Here is a 23,617-nt window from a genome sequence, read left to right on the forward strand (position 1 = left end):
AAGGAAAGTTAGGTTTACAGATTATAACAATTAATTACTTTTTAAACACTTTTTACAAATGTATGCGTTTTTGATCATGAAAACCACACTTCTTTGTACTTTTAGACTATCTTTGAATTTGAAATGTATATACTTAATTATATATTACAGACACATCCCCCTCCTTTTTCACTAACAAATAACAAAAATAAATTCCACTCATCGTAAAAAATGTAAATGAAAATATTTACCATAGTTATCATTGTATTTTGCTATTTATTTTGAACAAAATTATACCAAATACAGTTAGGTTTGCAGTAAAAAAAATTTTTTTACAGATTTTAGAAAAACAGTTTGCAAAAATGGGAAGCAACGGCTTGGCATTTAAGGAAAATGCTAAGGAAAGTCGGAGGGTTAAAAGAATACATAGATTAATATGGTTACTTTTAGAGACACTAACACTCTCTCAATAAACATTTATAATTACAATGGTTTTGTTATGTATTATATTTATTCCTTTTGTATGAAAATAAAACAAATTCATTGTAGTACAAATTCTACAAATCAATTTAATTTTAATTTTCTACTTTAAAATGAATAAATGAAGTTGATTATAAACTAACAACAAAACAGTTTATAAAAGAATGTAGTAGAAAAACAAACTTCAGAAAATTAAACTATCTACCAGAACTAAGCTTTTTTCCCATTGAAAACTCTAATAATTAAGGCGATTGAACACATTTGAGAAGCTATAAAAAATTATTGGCACCCAGAGTTGTAAATTTGGTGTTTATTGGAATTTCAAATTCAAGAATTTTATAACAGTATTTAAAGTTTAGAAATTGCAGTGGACAACTGTGTTGGAGTCTTAAATCTTGAAGAGAGTAGTCGCCTGTCATTCAGTGGGTTCAGATGACCATTAATTATTGATAAAAGTAAATACTGTAATAAAAAAACTAAAAACAAAGTCAGAAAAATGTCACTTAAAAGAGTAAAACTAAAGAAGTTTCACTATGTGAAAATATTGTTAGTTTACTTTTAATATTTCATCTAATGAAGTGTTAGTAGAAAGAGAACAAATTGGGAATGAAGTAAACTTTTGCAGGAGGAAGGTCGTTTGACTAAAGTAAAACGCATGTTCACCAACTCTCTTCGAAAACCTGTGGTGAACAAAACCTTCGCCATACACATAGACGAGTTGCCTGTCAACAAGGATCACGTACCCAAAGTGCTCAACAAAATGGCTACTTATATTGAAACTTACGGTAAGTGAAAAAAATATTGTGTGAAGATTTAGTACTTAAGTTAGCAACTCACAATCAATTGGAACAGACCCATTTTCATTGTAACTAAATCAGCCATAATTCTGAACTATTATTTTTGAAAAAACTGTTAAGTAAAAACTGATCTCTAGTGAATTAACTATCTCCAATTTGAGAAATGACAAATTATAAATAGACATAATAGAGTAAAAGTGGTGAGAATATAATGCAGAATTACTAAAGAGAACTTGCATGTTTCAGTCTAGTTTTTATATTTGTGTTAAAATATTGTATTCATTGTACCATAGGAAACATTTGTTAGCCAAATTAGATGTAATGGTATTTAGAAATTACAATTTTGAAATATCCCCTTAGATCTTTGTATAATTGTGTACTTAAATTAACTGTTTGCCATTAACATCGGTTAAGACATTGATTGATCTTTGGTACGTAAATATAAAATAATCATAAATATAAAAATATAATCATATGTACTTAAAAATGTATTCATTTGTTAATCAAGCACCAGTAAATCTTAGTTGTTGTCTGTGCTAGCAAGATTGAATCAAGATTAAACTAAAAACATTTTAATTAACTAGGAGAAAAGTAAATAAATGCTTTTTGCAATGTTAATAACTGGTATTATAATATCTTGTTATTTTGCAAACAGTACCAAACTGAATTAAATTGTATTATATTAACACGGTATGCTACTCAATAAAATTTTAATTGTCAGACAGATTAACAGATAGTATTAGCAAAATTCATAATGCAATAATTTTTTGCCTGGGCCCATTGATTCCTGTGTAAACAATAACTCATTAGTATAAGATGAGATTTCACAGTTTATCAAAAACATCTGAAGGTCATCTAACAAATTTAAGTCTATAAAACAGCACTGGTACCTTTCTATTCACATTATCTTTTTAAGTAATGCATAGTTTGGTACAATTTTCTTATCTCAAAACTTGGCATGAGTACATTTAAAGTTACAGTTAACTCAATTCTATTATTTGTATCTGTATGAAACAAATGTTCAACAATCTAAAATGTATTAGTGTATGTGCATGCATGCATGTGTACAAGTATAACCCTTTGAGTGCCACCGTCCGATTTTACCGAACGTTCGGGAAAAGAATCACTAAAAATAAGAAATGTATATTTTAAAACTAATATCATATTAAATTGTTTATGAAGAACTGTTCTTTTAATAATAAATTGTTGTAGTACACTTCCGATCAAATGACTTTAACGAAAATCAATCTAGAAGGCACTGACATCACTGTCAACAGATTGTGACACATATTTCTCAGTGCGTTGTTTATCTTGTACTGTGTTGTTGTTTGAGGTTATGTTCTGAAGTGAAGTTGTTTATATTTCGTTGGTAAATATTATTATTTTAGTTTAGAGAATAGTTTGTCATCTTGTTTGTACAATTATGGATCGCTCAAGGTTCCCTTTAAGTGAGAATACCATAAGGAGAGTTGTTGAAGAAGAATACCTTGACGAAAGTTTTGTGAGCGATGTAATTATTTCTGAAGACGATAGTAGTGACATTTATTTTTTGTGTATGTATATACTTTCAAAGGAGTTTTTAAGCTTAATTGTGTATGTATAGTTTTTGTGTTTATTTTACAAACTTTATATCATGAAACTCATATACTAAACATTTTTGGTTGACATGGCTACCGGAAACAATGTGACATTAGTTACTTAAAAGTTGTATAACACACTCATTTGTACCGTTATTATAGTACATATATTATATTACTTTGGAGCTAATACTTTATAAATCAAAACAACTTTTCGGAAATACTTGATTATTCCGAATTAAAGTTTTCCCAAAATTTTAACAAAGTTTACAAACTTTAGATTTGATTTTCTTCAAAACTTCTCACAATCGATCAAATCTAATTAAGAGTCTGATCAAAAAGAATTAAAATTAAAATGAAACTAAAAATGTATACTTCTCCAAAAATGGTTTAAATTAACAAAATAAAATAAAAAGTTCTCTTCTCAAAATACTCAAAAATCAATATAACACAAAACTTGATATTAACTTTACGAGCAAAATTTAATTCACAAAACTTCAAAAAATTGAATTAATTCTCAGACTCTGTAATATGGGAAACTTTACAAATTTAATCACATCAGTATAAAAATAAAAGATATTAACTAAACGCTGGTACGGGACTTACTACTTTGAAGACTATGGAGGCTGATAGGAAACTAAAAACGCACTAAAGAAAATTAATAACTTGATTTGAATTTACACCCGATTAAAAGAATTACTCTAGATCCAAACTATAGGATTAGAGGAAGAACTGCTTCTCTAGTGGACGTCCGTACGCTGTCGTCAATACTCCAACACTGGTCCCCCTCTCTCCGGGAACCGGCTCGGGAACGTATCACCGTAGACATCTCGATCAGCTGATGTACCGGTCTAACCAACAAACAATGTCCACGCACCGCGTCTAGTTAACAAAAGAGCCTACTTCCTACCGCGATTCAGCATAAATAATTACAACTACGGTACACATTATTGAAGATAATGATATGAATTTTTCAAGATTTATAGACAATTGAATACTCTTTTCAGTGATATGGATAAAGAAAAGGATATGAATTTTTTTTGTAATGATAATTTGGTTGAAAAATGAAATTTATAAATAAATTCTAGAATCTTTTTATGTAAGGCCATTTTTTGTATTCCTAAATTTATTTTTATAGTAACTTTGTTATTTTATGTTAATTAGGCAGAGTTTTCAGAGAAAATTTTAAAGAAAGTATGTTGATTGATACCTTATTAAATAATCAAACTGTGCATTTTTACTGAAACCTTGAAAAATGCCTTCAAAAGGGCTGGCACTTTTAGGTACACCCACTAGAAAAATATCTGGCACTTTTCAGTACACCCACTCAATAAATACTTGGCACTCAAAGGGTTAAATAAAAGTAGAAAATGAGTCATTTAGGATGGAACGATCTTTAATAGACTGAAGAAGGTGGAAATTTTAGTTATAAATTAATTTTTTGTTCCCAAGAATAATAACAGATATTCTTTTATTGTTGTCATCTTTTGGATTTTTTGATAGTAGTTTTAATAATGGTTTCTTACAGGTTTGCAGACAGAAGGTCTGTTCCGGTTATCAGGTGGCAATCCTGCACTGGTGGAGCAGCTCAAGTCTTCGTTCAACCGCACGGGAGATGCAGATCTGGAGGCGTGCTCTGACGTGGCCTCAGTGGCGTCTCTGCTGAAACTGTGGTTACGAGACCTACCTGAGCCCCTCATCACTCCTGCAGTAACGGCTGAACTGGTCACCCTTCTCCACAGTGTGTACCTCTCATTATCATACATATTTGTGTATATTCAAATTTCAATTTAGCGTAATTTCCAAAGTTGTTAAGTACAGCTAACCTTGTATAAATAAATTACACGGTATTACTCTAAATTTACTGTTTTAATATAATGACAATCTTTGAAGAAATGTTTTTATAATTATATTTTATAATTTATAATGACTTATAATTTTGTAATACTATTCCAAAAATACGTACCAAGGATGTTGGAAGTCCCAGAAATAAGTCAGGTGCTGTTGTACTTGGGCATGACTCACATTGGCCTACACAATATGAACTTACCTTATAAAAACTTTTTATCATTAATATAACCTTCAGAATTAAAAAAAAATAAACGTAAACAAAATGTACATTATATGCACCAATATAAATACAAATTAAATTTCTATTCTCTTTAATCATTTACATGAAATAGGCTAGGTCAACAATATTAAGATAAAAATTCCAATGATACTAATCTTGTCAATAATTAAGAGTGTACCATATTACAACAGGTTTGTTACGTGTTAAAACTGCAAAGAAGGATTTTGTAAATTTGTATTTGAGTTTCACAATTTTTCAATTTTTCAATACTTCAAAAAGATGATTTCTGAGGTAATTACAGTTCTTTTATTATTAGATTCCCAATGGTAGAGAAAAAGCCTTCAACTCCATGCAAAAACATGTTTTTCATAAACAAGGTTTACAGGTAATACATATGTAATGCAAGCATGCATGCACAAAACCATTGTACAAAGCTGAAACTGTACAGGGTAAGTGGTCAAGAGAAGACATCTATAAGGGTGCCTCCCATATCTGTAAGGGTGCCTCCCATATCTGCAGAGTACGGAGGAGAGGCGGAGTGGTGTCGTCAAGAGAAGACATCTGTAAGGGTGCCTCCCATATCTGTAAGGGTACATGTTGCAGAGTATGGAGGAGAGGCAGAGTGGTGTGGTCAAGAGAGGACATCTGTGAGGGTGCCTCCCATATCTGTAAGGGTACATGTTGCAGAGTATGGAGGAGAGGCAGAGTGGTGTGGTCAAGAGAAGACATCTATAAGGGTGCCTCCCATATCTGTAAGGGTACATGTTGCAGAGTACGGAAGGAGAGGCAGAGTGGTGTGGTCCAAGAAAAGACATCTGTAATGGTACATCCCATATCTGTAAGGGTACATGTTGCAGAGTACGGAGGAGAGGCAGAGTGGTGTGGTCAAGAGAGGACATCTGTAAGAATACATGTTGCAGAGTAAGGGTGCGCATCTATAAGGTGAGTAATGGTATCTGTGTACATGTTGCAGTAATGGAGGAGAAGGTGAGTGGTGTGGTCAAGACATCTGAGACATCTGTAGGGTCATCTGTAATGGTCCCATATCTGTAAGTACATGTTGCAGAGTATGGAGGAGAGGCAGAGTGGTGTGGTCAAGAGGAGGATCTGTGGTACATGTCAGTCATCTGTAATGGTACATCCTATATCTGTAAGGGTACATGTTGCAGAGTACGGAGGAGAGGCAGAGTGGTGTGGTCAAGCAAGATTGACGCTGGGTGAGGTTCCGGCTCGTAACGCTGCCACTCTGCAGCGGATCCTCGCGCTACTACATGCGTACAGTGTGAGACAGCCTGCTTCCGCCGGGGCCCTGCCTGGTGCATTCGCTCCTCTGTTACTGTGTGCTGAGTTTCATGGCATCTCCACCCCAGAGACCACTCACGTTGTGGCTCGCCTTATACACGACTACCCCTCCATCTACTGTGACAAGTGAGTATTTCAACGTCACATTTTGTTACCATATTGTGGCCATTGTAGTTCTAAAATTAAAATTTTATCAACCGTATATATAAGAAAATGAATATTTTTTATACAAGACTACATCATCAATCACAGTTTTGTCAAATTTCCTTTAAGAAATAAAAGAAAATAATTATATTTACACTATATTTTTTGTATCTTTCTGTTTCCTACATTTGTTCCATTTAATCATTTACACTTCTCCTACTATTCCTATATATTTAGGAATAATGGCAATGTTCACTTATTGCATTATTCTTTTGAATGTAGTTTTTTTCTACTTGCATATCTAATGTTAATTACTTGATTCCCATTCTTGCTGTGCTGCAGTTTTATTCCTACACGTACTTTATGTGTTAAAAATAACACTCTTATTTGTTGGTAGCATTTAAATTTTTTGTATAAAAGAATAAGGATGTGAAGTGCCAAACATTGTAAAAGATAACAGTTTTGACATTGGATTTATTTTTTTAATATAGTAATATTACATTTTTTATTAGAAATTGGAACACAGTAAAACCTGTCATACGGCCTGATGTGGCAACAGGCTAGGCTGGATATTATTAAAGCCAGATATACAATTTGAGATATGAAGAATGTTGGTATTTATTATAGTAAATGTATTACCAATGTCTTGGTTTACTTTTTGAAGTGCACTTATTGTATTGTTTGTCATGATTCTCAAAACTTGTTAATCTTTTTACTACCCATGGTTTATAATCATCAACAATTTCAAGAATCATTGTACCCAGTAATTCTGTTTATTACTTAATCCCTTCTCCCTAAATTAATGTCCAGTTATAAGTGACTTATCTCTGTCAAACAATTTCACATGTATAAATAAACGTGATTGCATTGACTACAGTAATCAGCTGCAAACTGGAGCTTTATCTTGTACAAACATGGTTGAAGTGGGGAGATAACGGTTGTTAAGGGCTTTGGCACAATCCTAATGCAAACCCAACAAACACTAGTCACACAACTATATTTAGCTTCATGATCCCTCCACAAACAATCTGTACAATTTTGTTTACTTCGAGCTTTCATTGAGAGTGTATAAATCTCAGAAAACGTTATTTTATTCTGAATTAAATATAAAAATACCTATAACGTTCCCTTTTACAGATTTCACAATCAAGAGCTTTGTAAAAATACTTGTAGTAATTTATAACACTAATATAAATTGATTTGTCTTGTGACTCCAATAATATTGAATATTGGGAGGGAAAATGCCTTTAGCACTTCACAATTTTAAATTTTTGTTTAAACATAGGTTTAACTGATATTTTGGACCAGTTATGAGACTGTAATTAATAGCCTATATGAATTTAAAATTTAAATAAATTTATAAATACTTAAGCCATATGTAACTATTTCAATAACAGTCCACCACAACCTGATTGAAAGAACCTTTAAAGGTTCTGTGCTGCCAAAAATTATAGCAAGGGTATTGGCCAACTGTAAAAATGTCTAGTAATTTCAGAATTTAAACTGTCATTAGAGTTACATTCAAGTGCTTCTGTTATTATGCATACACAAATATAACGTAATGAAGTGAGATTTCTGTAATGATAATTCTTAAAAATCTTCACAAAACTTATATATTCTGATTCGGTAAATAAAACATAATATAAAATGTATGAAATACTATGCATACTTCCCTCTCAAAACCCTGATTTTTGATCAGCTTTTAATATTAAAAAACCGATACAAATTAAGTCATAATTTATTAAAATATTATACAATAACGTTTTTATACATGCAATTTTTAGTATTTTTGTGCTATTCTTTTCAGCGTATCCCAAATCTATACTTATAGAGAAAATTTTGTTTAATAATAATCTTTCAGAATTCATTGAAGAAAAGTAAAGACAGTTAGTAATTTTTCAGAAATGTTTTCAATTTTTATTTATTTATTATTTATTAGAAAAGTAATTGATTTCTGCCATCCCAAGAAGTGTTAGTACATATTTAAAATTATTATGATCCACCATTTTGTAAAAAGTAACACTATTTGTTCATATTTTATTCTTAAAAAGGAGTATTAAAGATTGTTGTGTGAATGATCTGAAGCTTGCAAATGTTTATTACAATACTTCAAGTTGGGTTCAGATGATTGTTTGTTAGCGTAAGAAAATGCCATGCATTAACTAGGATTTAAATCTGGGTTCCTAAGGTGATAATCTAAGACTCTAACCACTCAACTACATACTATTTATTCATAACTACGCGCAAATTTAGAAAACGTATTTGATATCTACAGGATGTATATTTAGCCAGCTTTGCATTTAAAAGTGTTCAAGCAAGTCTTTATAATGAGACATCTTGCAAAGTGTGACCAAACATGAGTTAGCAAGGTTTAACATTATTTTTATGAGCCAGAACTCTAGGTCGTTTCAGTACAACTGACTAATCAGCATGATTCATGTTAATGAGTTAATCTTTTTACTGCTGAGATAATACTATCCGTTCAGTATGACTTAGTTGATATGGTGTGTTGTTTTTATAGTATCCCTACATGAGAAATCTATATATATATATATATATATATATATATATATATATATATATATATATATATATAAAATATAGTTTTCTTATATATATATTGTTTAATGTAGGTTATGTGTCGTGATTTTAGTGTATTAATTTACAGCTGGAACTATAGCAGGATAAACATTTAACCGCAAAACGAATTTAAAGTCTGTTAAAAAAAGTTATTTAAATTTAAATTATAATCCCTGAATTAAGGTACCACTCATAATGCAAAAAAACAATCAAATAGTCTGCTTTAAATCTTTTTATACATACCCCAGAACGATTGCAAAAGCACTATTTATTTTTTTAAAGGTTCCCATAGCAAAAATTTTAAAAATTAAATAAATAATTTTCTTTTAATTAAGACACAGCAATGTAACCAATACATCTCAGTAGAATTTTCCAGACTCCACTTTCTTAACTATATGTGTTTGTCTTTATCAACTCAGATTCATTAACTTTTTCGGACTCTTAATAAAGATAATTTTGTTGACAACCTCCTTAGAATGTATTTACTATTCACATTATATAAGGGTTCCCTTCAGACCCAACTAAACACTGTCACCAATGCCTTAAGACAATAGCAGATTAATTGATTTCATGGACCAGTAATGCCTATGGGTTTTGTACTATGCAAACTATTACAAATGTAAGCCTTGCATGGGCTAGACAATTGAAGATCTATTACTCTAACTCTTATATCCATTGATTGTCTCAGTTTGGTAAGGACACACATGTTTGAATTAGTTTCCCAAAAACGTAAAACAAGCACTGGTCAATCCTGGTTATATAACACACTACTTATTTAACTCCTATATATTCTTGTAAAATCATAGCACCCTTTATTTTCCCACTTTTAAATACTTTGATCACTGACAGAACCCATTCAACTTCTGGACCAGACCACATGTTGCTTTCCTATTTCTACAAAGCATTGTGAGATCATCAGCAGAATACAGGCAAGGTGACACAAGATAGTGGTCCTTCTTGAATCAATATGAATTATTTCTGGGAATTTTCTTGATTAGCCAAGTATCAAGTTGAAGATGATCTAGTTATTTACTGCAACAATGTGAACATTTATTATCTGATTTTAGATGAAACGTTCACCTATAAAAATAAATTGGACATTATAAATAAATACAAATTTCATTAAATTAAAAACTAACTTTCAGGTAGAAACAAACGCTAAATACGTAAACAACAGACAGCAGCTGAGATGATTGGCTGATACACTTTTGAACTGCAGACACATCACCCATTATTGTTTATTCGTTTACGGTAGTGTTCATGTTTGTTTTAAATCAGATTATTGTCTCTAATCTGTTTTCAGGTTCTCAGAGGTGGTCTGGTGCACTGTTCACATAATTACATTCACATACTCAGTTCTCAATGTCTAGAACTAGAGGTGGTGGAAATGTAACCTTCTGGAGATCTTGGCTGTGTGGAATACCTTCCATTTTAAAAGAAGGTTCTAGAAAATTGTGTGTAAAAATGTATGAGGTCTTAAAACAGTGATTTAGAATTACTTTCTGAGGTGCAGGGAAAAGTTTTCCCCACACAAACCAAAAGTGCTTTTTTTCAGATAGAGGTACTGGAACACCGTTCCAGTGCATTCTGCCTCAAATTGAGCACTACAAATCATTATTATACTAACACAAAAGAAAATGTTAGCCTCTTTCAGATGGGTTGTAATATTGCCCGACGCTGGCCGAATTGTGAGGTGATATCCACATCTATTCTCTAGCCTTGGCTTGATGTGACGAACAGGCTGGGTAGATTGCAGCAGTGGATACTGTGTGTTGCAGAGTTGTGGAGGGCAAGCCGACCGATCCGAAGCAGCGGAAACGCAAGGAGCGCCACAACAGTGACGCTGCCAGCCTGGACCGCAAGTTTGTCAGGTTTGTTTTTCTCTCTTTTCTTGTGAAGTGGGGTTTGTGGAGGGTAAGCCAACTGATCCAAAAACAGAGGAAAACACAAGAAGCACGACAACAGTGATGTTTGCCAGCCTTGATTGCAAGTTTGTCAGGTTTGTTTTCCTCTCTTTTCTTGTAAAGTGGGGTTTGTGGAGGGTAAGCTGACTGATCCGAAAACAGAGGAAAACACAAGAAGCACGACAACAGTGATGTTTGCCAGCCTTGATTGCAAGTTTGTCAGGTTTGTTTTCTCTCTTTTCTTGTGAAGTGGGGTTTGTGGAGGGTAAGCTGACTGATCCGAAAACAGAGGAAAACACAAGAAGCACGACAACAGTGATGTTTGCCAGCCTTGATTGCAAGTTTGTCAGGTTTGTTTTCCTCTCTTTTCTTGTGAAGTGGGGTTTGTGGAGGGTAAGCCGACTGATCCGGAAAAACAGTGGAAAACACAAAGAAGCACGACACAGTGATGTTACCAGCCTTGATTACAAGTTTGTCAGGTTTGTTTTCATCTCTTTTCTTGTGAAGTGGGGTTTATGGAGGGTAAGCCTAATGATCCGAAAACAGAGGAAAACACAAGAAGCACGACAACAGTGATGTTACCAGCCTTGATTACAAGTTTGTCAGGTTTGTTTTCATTCTCTTTTCTTGTGAAGTGGGGTTTATGGAGGGTAAGCCGACTGATCCGAAAGCAGAGGAAAACACAAGAAGCACGACAACAGTGATGTTACCAGCCTTGATTACAAGTTTGTCAGGTTTGTTTTCATTTCTTTTCTTGTGAAGTGGGGTTTGTGGAGGGTAAGCCGACTGATCCGGAAAGCAGAGGAAAACACAAGAAGCACGACAACAGTGATGTTACCAGCCTTGATTACAAGTTTGTCAGGTTTGTTTTCCTCTCTTTTCTTGTGAAGTGGGGTTTATGGAGGGTAAGCCGACTGATCCGAAAACAGAGGAAAACACAAAGAAGCACGACAACAGTGATGTTACCAGCCTTGATTGCAAGTTTGTCAGGTTTGTTTTCCTCTCTTTTCTTGTGAAGTGGGGTTTATGGAGGGTAAGCCGACTGATCGGAAACAGAGGAAAACACAAAGAGCACGACAACAGTGATGTTGCCAACCTTGATTGCAAGTTTGTCAGGTTTGTTTTTTCTCTTTTCTTGTGAAGTGGGGTTTATGGAGGGTAAGCGACTGATCCGAAAACAGTGGAAAACACAAGAAGCACGACAACAGTGATGTTACCAGCCTTGATTGCAAGTTTGTCAGGTTTGTTTTCCTCTCTTTTCTTGTGAAGTGGGGTTTGTGGAGGGTAAGCCGACTGATCCGAAAACAGAGGAAACACAAGAGCACGACAACAGTGATGTTACCAGCCTTGATTGCAAGTTTGTCAGGTTTGTTTTCCTCTCTTTTCTTGTGAAGTGGGGTTTGTGGAGGGTAAGCCGACTGATCCGAAAACAGAGGAAAACACAAGAAGCACGACAACAGTGATGTTTGCCAGCCTTGATTGCAAGTTTGTCAGGTTTGTTTTCCTCTCTTTTCTTGTGAAGTGGGGTTTGTGGAGGGTAAGCTGACTGATCCGAAAACAGAGGAAAACACAAGAAGCACGACAACAGTGATGTTTGCCAGCCTTGATTGCAAGTTTGTCAGGTTTGTTTTCCTCTCTTTTCTTGTGAAGTGGGGTTTGTGGAGGGTAAGCTGACTGATCCGAAAACAGAGGAAAACACAAGAAGCACGACAACAGTGATGTTTGCCAGCCTTGATTGCAAGTTTGTCAGGTTTGTTTTCCTCTCTTTTCTTGTGAAGTGGGGTTTGTGGGGGGTAAGCCGACTGATCCGAAAACAGAGGAAAACACAAGAAGCACGACAACAGTGATGTTTGCCAGCCTTGATTGCAAGTTTGTCAGGTTTGTTTTCTCTCTTTTCTTGTGAAGTGGGGTTTGTGGGGGGTAAGCCGACTGATCTGAAAACAGAGGAAAACACAAGAAGCGCAACAACAGTGATGCTGCCAACCTGGATCGCAAGTATGTTACGTTTGTTTTCCTCTGTTACCTCGTGTAGTGGAACAGGCACTGGTATTCAGCATATTTTCTTAGATTTTTCCTGTCCTGATTTTTTAATCACTTTCATAAATCTAAACCATCTAGTTCAATAACACATCTTATTTTTCTTAATTCTTTTATTTGAGATTGTCATTCACAAAAGGTTAGTTTCAGCACTCTTAAGGAGATATCACACACTTTCTCAGACCTCAGTAATTTGCTTATAATTTAGGGTTTAAAACATTTTTTTCTACATTGAAGAAGTGGATCTTGCAGTGTACTTAAAATCTTTCATTTATTACGCTTTTTAAAATTATATTGTAAATATCTGACTGATGGTGAGAAACTAATTCAGTTGAGAACATTCTTTAGCCTATTATTTTAGATTCATTATCCTCAAAAAATATAATACTAATATAATATAATATAATATAATTCAGCTAAAAATTGATGAAATTGTTATGCTAGGATTTTGGTGTGTGAGTGCGAGTTCAATGATATTTTGATATTCTGTTTTTACTTAATACTTTAATTGATATTGTGATTCTTGTAAGAACCAATTCCATTGAAAAAGAATGTTTGTAGTAATCAAAATGATAAGCCATCAAAATGTTAACCAGGCGAAAACAATAAAGGAGTGGCTTGTGATGGCACATAACATGTCTAACATCTTCACTATTAAAAAAACATGCCTTGTCCAAAAAATAAACAATTTGGAAAAGTATTGTTTTTATTAACATTTAGTAAAGTGTAATATTGTTGTAATATTTTAATTGTGCGTTTTATTTTAATGAAAATAGAGTTCAAGCATGAAATGCCTACAATATTCCTGACTTAACTTAGAATTTCTAAGATATGTCTGGAATGTCATGGTTATTTCGTGTGTGGACTTTATTTTCATGAAATAAAAAGCAGATTTCAACAATTGATAAAAAAATTGAAAAAATGATAAAAAAATAAAGTAAGGCATACTATGTGCACGGTGACAGCAGGTAGGCCAGGTTGCACGTGTGACAGTGTATGTGTGCAAGAGCCGCCTTGTAATCCTCTGTGGCTCTTGAGATAGCGGACAAACTATAGGCAATCAAGACGATTTCAGAACTGATAACACTATATACCAAACACAATGCAGACAATTCAAAATGTATTTACTCTTTAGTTTACACTTGATGTATTTCATTTTAGATTAATATCAGTTGTCAGAAGAAGAAACTGTCTGTAGTACAAAATCTGTCTACAAATAGTTTTTAAACTATTTTCTTATTTAAAAATAAACACAAACACTGTCTTATATGAAGTGACTAGCTACCTTAGCTTAATATAGAGTTGTTCACATTGTAACTAATGCAAATTATAATCCAGTATGTTTTAATGCATTAATTTTGTTTATTTTTGCAATAATGAAATACAATGGAACATGGAATAATACTAAATACAAGTTTGTTCTGTTTTATTTATGTTTTACTCTGTAGTGCTGATTTCTTTAAAACTAATACTTTTCTTAAATCTACATTATATCTGACATGTAGCTAATTATAAAATGTATATGGTAAATGATGTTGTTTCTCTTTTTTCCATAAATGTATTAAAACATATTTTTCCCATACAGTTAAGTCATGTTATTTTAATTATTATCATGTGATTTTAAATACTATTTCTCAGGATGATTTATTCTTGAAATGTAATATAATATTTACATTGCAGAGTTTTAATGAGGTTAAGTACATTTTCAAGGTAACAATTTTATTAATAATAAAATAATATTTTTACTAATTAGTTTTGCTCTAAACCGTTAGTAATTTGGAACTCTTGACTTTCCACATAAAACCTGAGCAAACTGAATAAGTAATTAAAACATTCATTCTGATAAATGGTTTTAAAATTCTTATATATTTTTCAGATCAAACTCGGAAGAGCGGCCAAGTGTGGAGGAGAAGAAGAACAGTCAGTCAGAGAGTATTCGGAGAGTGAGCAGTCACGAGGACTTCAGCCGGTCACACAGCCAGCCAGAACAGCATCAGGCAAGTCTCAGATATGTTTCAATTTAATATATTAACCCTAGAACTGGCGGTCATTTCATCCTGTAGTGGCGGGCTGTTTTGGAGCTTCGCGCAAGGTTTTTTTTTTAAAAAATTATTAAAAATATAAAATAAAAGCAATATAAATAAGAGTATATATTTTTGTGTTCAGAATTAAACGTAGAATTGCACTATATTGTAAAATTAACCATCAAAAATTTTCTAATAAACACTTTTTTTAATCAAATATAAAATTTACGAAAAATATTTCTTAAATTTAGGGGGGACCATACCTAGCAAATGAAGTTATAGTGAGAAATATTTATAAGTGAGATAGCCATTCTGTGTCAAATTTTATCTAGTTTCAGAAAAACGTAAACATTATACACATTTATGAAAGCATCATAAAGCTATAGAACAAAAAGCAGCGATGCGTATAAATTCTGAAAATCGGGTGTACACGTAAAACTTTGGTAAAACAAGTTTTTCAAATACATTTATCTATGAATACATGTTATTTTGCATATTTTATTACTTAGAATAAAATAGAATATACAGTAGTAATGAAATAATTACCATAAATTATTTTTTGAAAAGTAAAAAAAGTTAAATTTTGCCATTATTCAAAAATTTTGCGAAAAATTTTCATTCAGCAAAATATAAAATAGTTTCTAAAGCTTGTACTATATCAAAATTTATAAATTTATGGTTTATAAGTAATATGAAATATTATGTAGTTAGAAAACTATAAATATAACTAAAGATATTAAAAAAATAGAGAATAACCCAAACAGTTATTATATATAACCAAAGAAATTACAGGAAATATATATTTTATTGTGAAAAACTATCTATTTACCAAAAATAAATAGTTAATTCAGAGCTAAAAGAGTGCTATAAATAACGTTTAGTAAGTGAAAACAATAACAAACTATGTGTCAAGTCATTTTGCCATAGCCTACACAAAGCCGGTAATTTCTCAAACATATTTCAGTAAATAGAAATTGATTTATTCTAAAATATATATTTTTACACTACTACGACATCAAACAACACACTACACATTAAATACGACACTAAAACACGCGTAAAACTATTTAAACTTACAAATATCCACAGCTCGGCACGAAAGTAATACAGAACGGCAGCGGCAATATGGCGGTCACAACAAACGGCGTCGCGTTTTCTTTTACGTTCAAAATAACAAGCTTGCTACGTCATAACCATAATACAAAGAGGAATAAAACTCATCTGTTCCTTAGCATTTTTCTTCCCGAATCCAATGGTGCATGAATTATATCGATACGTTACCGGAGTATATTATAAAAAGTAATTATAGGAGGGAATGTTTGATCGACAAAATTTTGACGGTTAACACCACAAAAGCGTCATTAACCGACATAATTATGTCGATTAACAGTTCTAGGGTTAAATGCCAACGTCCCATTTTACTGGACGTCAAAAGATGTTTGAAAAGTGCCAATGTCCAATCCTACTGGACGTCAAAAGTTATCTGAAAAGTGCCAATGTCCAATCCTACTGGACGTCAAAAGTTATCTGAAAAGTGCCAATGTCCAATATTCTACCGGACGTTCGGGAAAAAAGTTACTAAAAATCGGAAACTTTATATTTTTAAACTAATATATTAAATTGTTTGTGAAGAACTGTTCTTTTCAAAACATACTATTATAGTACACATACGATCAATTGACTTGAACGAAAATCAATCTAGAACTCACATATGAACATTTTTGGTTGACATGGCTACCGGAAACAATATGAAATTAGTTTCCTAAAAGTTGTATTAACTCACTCATAATTGTAGATAATGATAAATTTTTTAAGGTTTATAGACAATTGAACAACTTAACCAGTGATATGGACAAAGAAAAGGACATGATTTTTTTGTAATGATAATTAGGTTAAAAAATTAAATTTAAATAGATTCTAGAATTTCTTGTACGTAAGTCCATTTTTGATATTCCTAAATTTAATTTTTAGGTAACTTTGTTATTTTATGTTAATTAGGCAGAGCTTTCAGAGAGAGAGAAAAAAATTATGTTGATAGCTTATTAAATAATCAAACTGTGAATTTTTTACTGAAACCTTGCAAAATCCCTTCAAAAGGGCTGGCACTTTTAGGTGCACTCACTAGAAAAATACCTGGCACTTTTCAGTACAGCCACTCTATAAATACTTGGCACTCAAAGGGTTAAGGTCTACAATGCATTTCTGCATCCTAAACTGAATTAAACATCAAAGGAGACAAGCAATCATCCTTATTTATAAATGTAGTGATAGCGCATAGAAAATTATTCTAGAAATTCACCTAAATTTTGCACTTTAAAATCAGTATTTTTCTTATATGGATTTCCTATCATTTATATTGTTTAGTGTATTTCATCATAAGCAAACGTTCCTGTGTTACGTTTTGTTCACCCAACATCAGAAAAACTTGGTTGCCCTAGTGTAACTACCTGTCATCTTACGGATATTTGATGTAGCAATTTTAAAGGTAATCACTAAATCACCTTTCTCTTAGGATTGGATCTACTTACTGAAAATAGTCTTTAATCAATAAGGCAAAGAAAATAGAATCAAATTCATTACGAAAACCAATTTAATTTGTGGTTTTTTCTCTTTCATAATCACGACCCGATTTGTGAAGAAGTGCTTTCTTTGGCTCATTGTTTCTATTGCTGATTCTTTATTAGTTCAGCAATCATTAGCATTGGTTGGGCTCTTCTCGCGTGAACATTACAACCTCAAACTACAAGATGTTTTAAACCACTTAGGGAAATTTAAAATTACCCCAAACAGGGGTGATGGCTACAACATCTACACTATGCCAAAATAATTGATTTATAAATTTAAAAACTCGGCAGTTTGCCTTGTTCACTGTTGGATATACAGAATGTTAAATTTTGTGACAACCATAGCCAACCTCAAGCCAAAACCAAATTTGTGGCTTAGTAAAGATGAAGCCGATGGAGAATCAGGAAAAACAGAGCGTTGAGAGGCATCTATAAGTACCCAGACATTATGGCATGAAAGCATCAGATTAAGATGGATAGGCTATTTGTGGAGAAGATAAGAAACCGTGATAATCAAGTCCTCCAATATATGAAAAGGAAGACCACACAGCAGATCAAGAATTAGGTGGAGTGATCAAGTTGATAAAGACATGGTTAGAATGGGAATTAAATTGTAAGTAGCAGATGATAAAACAAAATGCAGAGACATAGTTAGTGAGGCAAAAATCCACTCAGGTTTTAGTGGCCAATGATGTAAGAAATAAATAAGTAAGTAGAAAAGATAATTAGTTTTCAGAGATCCAATGAAACCCTCATTTATTACAAAAAACCATCTTTTAAAATACTTTCTCAATTTTAAAGTTCAAGTTTATCAAATTGTAGTGAAAATTTTCATCATTGTGTAAACCTATTAACCCTTTGTGGACTGACTTAAAGTAAACCTATTAACCCTTTGTGGACTGACTTAAAACTTTATTTTGGGCAAAATTGTAACTCGACTTTAAAGCATTGTTTGTCATAATTGTATAGAATAAAATAAAATCACTTTCACCGGTTAGGGCATTATCAGTTATGGAATATAAACAGAAAACATATATTAATAAAAATACAAATCTTATAATAAAGCAGTTACAATAAACTTAAAACTAATAGTAGAGAGAAAAATTATGAAAGTGTTATGTGGAGAAAGTTTATAATTTATATTTTTTTACTGGATTTCTTCTTTTACCAAAGTTAGGAAAATATCACTGAAATGTACTGAAAGTTAAGAAATACATTTACCTTCCCTAGAAAGTCTAGGGACATACAAAAAATGTCTTGAATTATCTGCAGAAAATTCTTATTGTATAGTATTAAATGATGTGCTTTGTATAGATTTGAGGTAATTATTGAGATGTATCCTATACATATTTATACATTTTATGTCCCTTGTTCCTTTATTTGAATCTATTAAAAAATTATAAAAATTCCAAAATGTAGCAGCCTTCATAGGGTTATTAGGTAATTTAGAAAACATGTAAACTAATTTATTTATTAATAAATAATTTATTCCCTCAAATTTTAACTCACAATTTCAAATACATATGAGGAAGAAAAATTAAAATCTAACCTGTGATTATAAAAACTATACATATCATGTCTCTTAATCAATGCCTAGTCTGGCCTATACCTATTTCTAGCTAAAAGATAACAATATAAGAAACATGAAAGAGAATATTCTGAGAGCAATAGCATTTATCAGTACTAATCTTTGTTTATAGTTACAATAGACTTATCTATCTGAAGTGGTATGTTATGGAACCTAGTATCTTTAAAAAAACAAAGATAAGACATTTGAATGATGAATTTGATAAACCAGTTAGATACGCTATCTATTGGAAACTTTCACAAGGCATTGAGTAAGAGAATGGATAAGAGTATTTAAAACCAGATATGACTAGAGTATTATCATGTCAAAACAAGTCATTTCCAAGGAAAATGTGTTTAGAACATAAGCAACAGAAATTGTCGAATTTCCTTACATTTATCCTTAACCTTCTGAATGGCAGTGTTAAAAACTGCTCTGTAACAGGCAGACTTTTTTCAAAAAACAAGAATATTTTCTAACAATAATAAAAAATACTGTTTATCATTTAAATATAGTCATTTGTGTACTTAAATGAAAGGCAATATTACGGAGGATAAAATTGTCAAGCTACCGTCTTCTGTCATTTTGTCCTGAAAGATTTATAATAGAAATGAAAATAAGTTATGATAATAAAAAAATTATGGTTGCCTGTAAAGTCGGTTTTACGGGCGAAGATTTTACGTGACAACGTCTTTTTCTCGGTAGAATATTTATTGATATGAATATTATTAAATTGCACAATAGGAACAAGGAATTGAATGAAAATAATAATTGCACAAATTTTAACTATAGAAATATATTTTGTTTACTAAAACATTGTACATAATTTGAAATTAATTAAAATTTGTTATTGTAAATGGTAAAGTTGAATAAAAAATTTACTAAAATTGGAATTTGAAATTCTTGCTAAACACAGTTAAATTCTAACTCCGCGCGTGGTGATTGGTCGGTTTAGTTCTTTGTTTGGTCGCACTGTTATGACAGGTTAGAGGTTATAATTTGTTATTTTAAATGTTTGACTAGCAATACGCGCTGTTTCTTCTCAATCGACTGAATTACGATTGATTGCAGAGTGATTTAAACTAATAATTTACTTAATACTATCAACATTTGTCAATAGTATGACATAACCTATAAACTCAGTTTATCAACTTTTGTGTCAATCTAACAATTAATCAATCAATCATAGTTTACGATAATGAAATATCAGTGTACAATTATTTACCTTTATTGTTGTAGTTGTTGTAAATGACAAATCTAAGCACTCCACATTTTCACGAATAAACATAGTTATCTGCTTTATCCCGTGCGGCGGACCCACAGTTATCTGCTTTATCCCGTGCGGCGGACCCACTGGACGGGCATCGTAACGTTACCGGGCGTTACACTTTTTCATGAGTGACTCCGAGCCGCAACCTAATTTAAGACGTTGTCACGTCAAAAATCTTCAGCTTTTGTTCCAATATCTTTATATTGATTTAATTTTTGTAGGAAAACTAAGAATTCTTTGTTTGAAGGTTATTTTTGACAATGGAAGGATTGTGAAGGAAACAGGAATTTTCCGGACATTAGCCATCGTTCAGTGAAACAAGAAATCGTCTTATCATCACTGAACGATGTCAAATGTCCGGAAAAATCCTGTTTCCTTCAAACTAAGAATATACAAAAAGTCCTAAATATATTCCAAACATAAGAAAAAGTATATCAGTACATGTATTTTATTTTCTGCAGAATACGTCTCTTGGAGATTGTCATAAGAATTGTACATATTAAAACAAATTATTTACAATGAGTATACGTAGAATGCATTGTAAAATGTTAAATAAATAAAATTATTAAAAAACACAACTTTATTACATATACATATATGCCTAACCTGTTCATTCACATATTACACAATCATTACTATTAAATACAATGGAATTATAATGTCTTAATTAGGTGTTTCACTTATCATAACATTCAGTAACACCATGTAACTTTGATGTGTGCTGAGGTCCAATGCTAGGGAGCTGCACCATAAATATCTATTAGCTGAGCCTGTCACCCCATAGAGGGCAGTCTGCCGGCACATTTTACGGCATAAATTGCGTTAATAATAGTACTATAAAAACAATAAAGCGTATTATTACTGTTCTTCTGCCGATGTGCAAATTAATTCGTGTTCACTGGGACAAGTTCAGCTAAATAAATTGATCCGCAGTGGTTTAATGGGTGAAATTTGTTGTGAAAAACAATTTCTATTTGAATTCTTTTAACATTTCAGATGTGGTAAAATTGTTATCATGTCTGAACATGTCAGTGGTAACTCAAGTGTGTATGAATGAATGATTGCCTCATAAGGTTTATTGCTTGTACACAATTACTTTTTTTCTCAAATATTATGTTGTTTTAGAGTAATTAACTGACTGACATACTGTAAATTATTATTAGCCTTTAGTATGTTGTTTATTTTCTCAGTTTTTGCCTTGGAATGAAGGTCAGATAATTGCTATTTTGATATGAAACAAAACCTGGATCAATGGGAGTAGTATTAATATCTCTCATATCTTGTTCAGTGATCCAAATATGTCACGGTTGATGTTTTGTGATATCTTCAGTCCTATCTTGGTGCCTAGTGTTATTTTGACCCCAAAGTATCTAATTATTTAATCTTCATGACAGCTGCACTATGTACTGTTTTGGCTTGGCTATGTTTCCCTCAGTTGTGTCCAACGTCAGCTAGAGTCATGACATGTGCATTACAGGTAGACAAATAACACGTTCTTGTAACACATTTGTACACTCAATAATGTTTATACTTCATGTACTGATTTGTGTCTGATAAGGTTCACCTATAATGGTTTGGATTTTAAAATTTTAACTTGTATATCATTAGAAAATACTATTGAATAACGTTTTTAACCGATTGAAAAAATATTAACTTGCATATCTAAAGATTAGAAAATACTATGAAATAATGTTTTTATCTGATTGGAACGATATAAACTTGCTCATTGACTTGGTTGAAAGTCAAATCTAATGTGTTTCAAAACCAGAGTTTTGACGTCATAATACACAAAAATATTTATGTGACTTCAAGTCATAATCGTTTTAGTTACCTTCATGGTGTAGATACTCCTGTAGTGAGCAGAAAGGTCTCTGTGATAGCCATTCGTCGAGCTTTCTCTTGAGCATCTTTCCTCAGAGGTTTTTTATTTCAGCGGGTAAATGGTTTGACAATTTTGGGCCGATGTAGGATGGCTTTTTTTGTATAACGAAAGGGTGTACTGAAAAAGGGTATACCGGTATCTATGCTGGGTGCCGTAGCCGTGCAGATCATAGTGGCGGGGCAATTATTTGCTATAGCATATAGGACCTCTTCTCGGATGTACAGTTACTATACTGATTTTTTAAGGTTCCTTGCAGCTATCCCAAGGGCCAGTGTTTCCAAGGAATCAATGATGTACTTCCTTATACTTAAAAGAGGCTATAATGGATTTTGTGACTAATCTGTGTTTCTAAAGAACAATGTTTTAAACGTGTCTCAATGTTATTCCATGTTTATACTGTATCAAACTGTCTTAAATTTATTGTTTAAAGTTTTCTGTACTATTAAAAAATTTTGAGTTCATTACTCTTTTTATAAGTTTACTGAAATATTAACATTTTAATTTATTGATAGTTGAAACTCAACTCAATCAAAGAGAAGTGGAATTCACACACCCCTAATTAAACACTACAGTATAAGAACTTTTTATTCATGATTAGCTGTTGTTCTAGAAAAGTAAATTAGCACTTGAGCTCACTGCACTGTTAGTTTATTTTTAACCTTGTTTCACAATTACCAGGCTGGTGCTATCTTGCAACAGAGATGTTGGTTTTACCCAACTGCTTGTTCGATTTGTTTTCAGTGGAAAATACCATGCAAAACATGCACAGAATATGATTAATTGTGTAAACCTTTAGACCTGATCTGACCACCAACCAGTATAATACTGCCTCTAATTTCAAAAATGTTTTAAAAAGAAGTTTACAATAGATTCTGGAAAGAAAAACATTTCAGGAGATAACCGACAGTTACAGCAACATTTGGAAAAAATGGGAGGGTTAATTACAGACTTGTCAAAGAACTTGATATCATTGATTAGTATTATTTCTTGTTAAATTTAAAAAAATTTTCTTTTAAATTATTCATTATAGTTCAATAGTGTCTTTCAAATAAATGGCAATTAAAAGTAATAAGCTATTTAAAAAAAAAAAAATAAATTACGTAGTTGAGTTAAAATAAATATTAAGTCAAATCAAATTAGGAGTGCCCCAAGAGCCCACATTCTCCTCTTTTTTGTTATTTAATTAACAAGTATAAATAATGTACATTTTGAACCATCAATGAAATTACTCAAATATATAAATGTGTCATATAAGACCAAAGAAGAAACAGAAACGATAGTCTCAATAAAATTAGAGAGTATTGCAAAAATTCCTTATAAACACAATGTAATTATAAACTTTAAGAAATCAAAATCTTAAAATTTTATGATAAAAAGTGTATAGAGCTTATCAGTATAAAAATTGAAGTAGTTAGGTGAAAATACAACAAACTGAACAA

General features: G+C 32.1%; 1 protein-coding gene across 3 annotated transcripts in view; it reads left to right on the top strand.

Moving 5' to 3' along the window:
* The window catches only part of LOC124356712 (protein FAM13A), a 107,779-nt gene that overhangs the window by 55,099 nt on the left and 29,063 nt on the right, over nt 1–23,617 (top strand). For all 3 annotated transcript variants that reach the window (XM_046807885.1, XM_046807884.1, XM_046807886.1), the window contains exons 4-8: nt 1,085–1,244; nt 4,362–4,574; nt 6,074–6,332; nt 10,709–10,801; nt 14,748–14,868. In XM_046807885.1, coding sequence (XP_046663841.1) covers nt 1,085–1,244; nt 4,362–4,574; nt 6,074–6,332; nt 10,709–10,801; nt 14,748–14,868 — 846 coding nt within the window. The remainder of the gene's footprint in view (nt 1–1,084; nt 1,245–4,361; nt 4,575–6,073; nt 6,333–10,708; nt 10,802–14,747; nt 14,869–23,617) is intronic.

Source organism: Homalodisca vitripennis, chromosome 3, assembly GCF_021130785.1.
Source record: "Homalodisca vitripennis isolate AUS2020 chromosome 3, UT_GWSS_2.1, whole genome shotgun sequence".
Taxonomy (NCBI): domain Eukaryota; kingdom Metazoa; phylum Arthropoda; class Insecta; order Hemiptera; family Cicadellidae; genus Homalodisca; species Homalodisca vitripennis.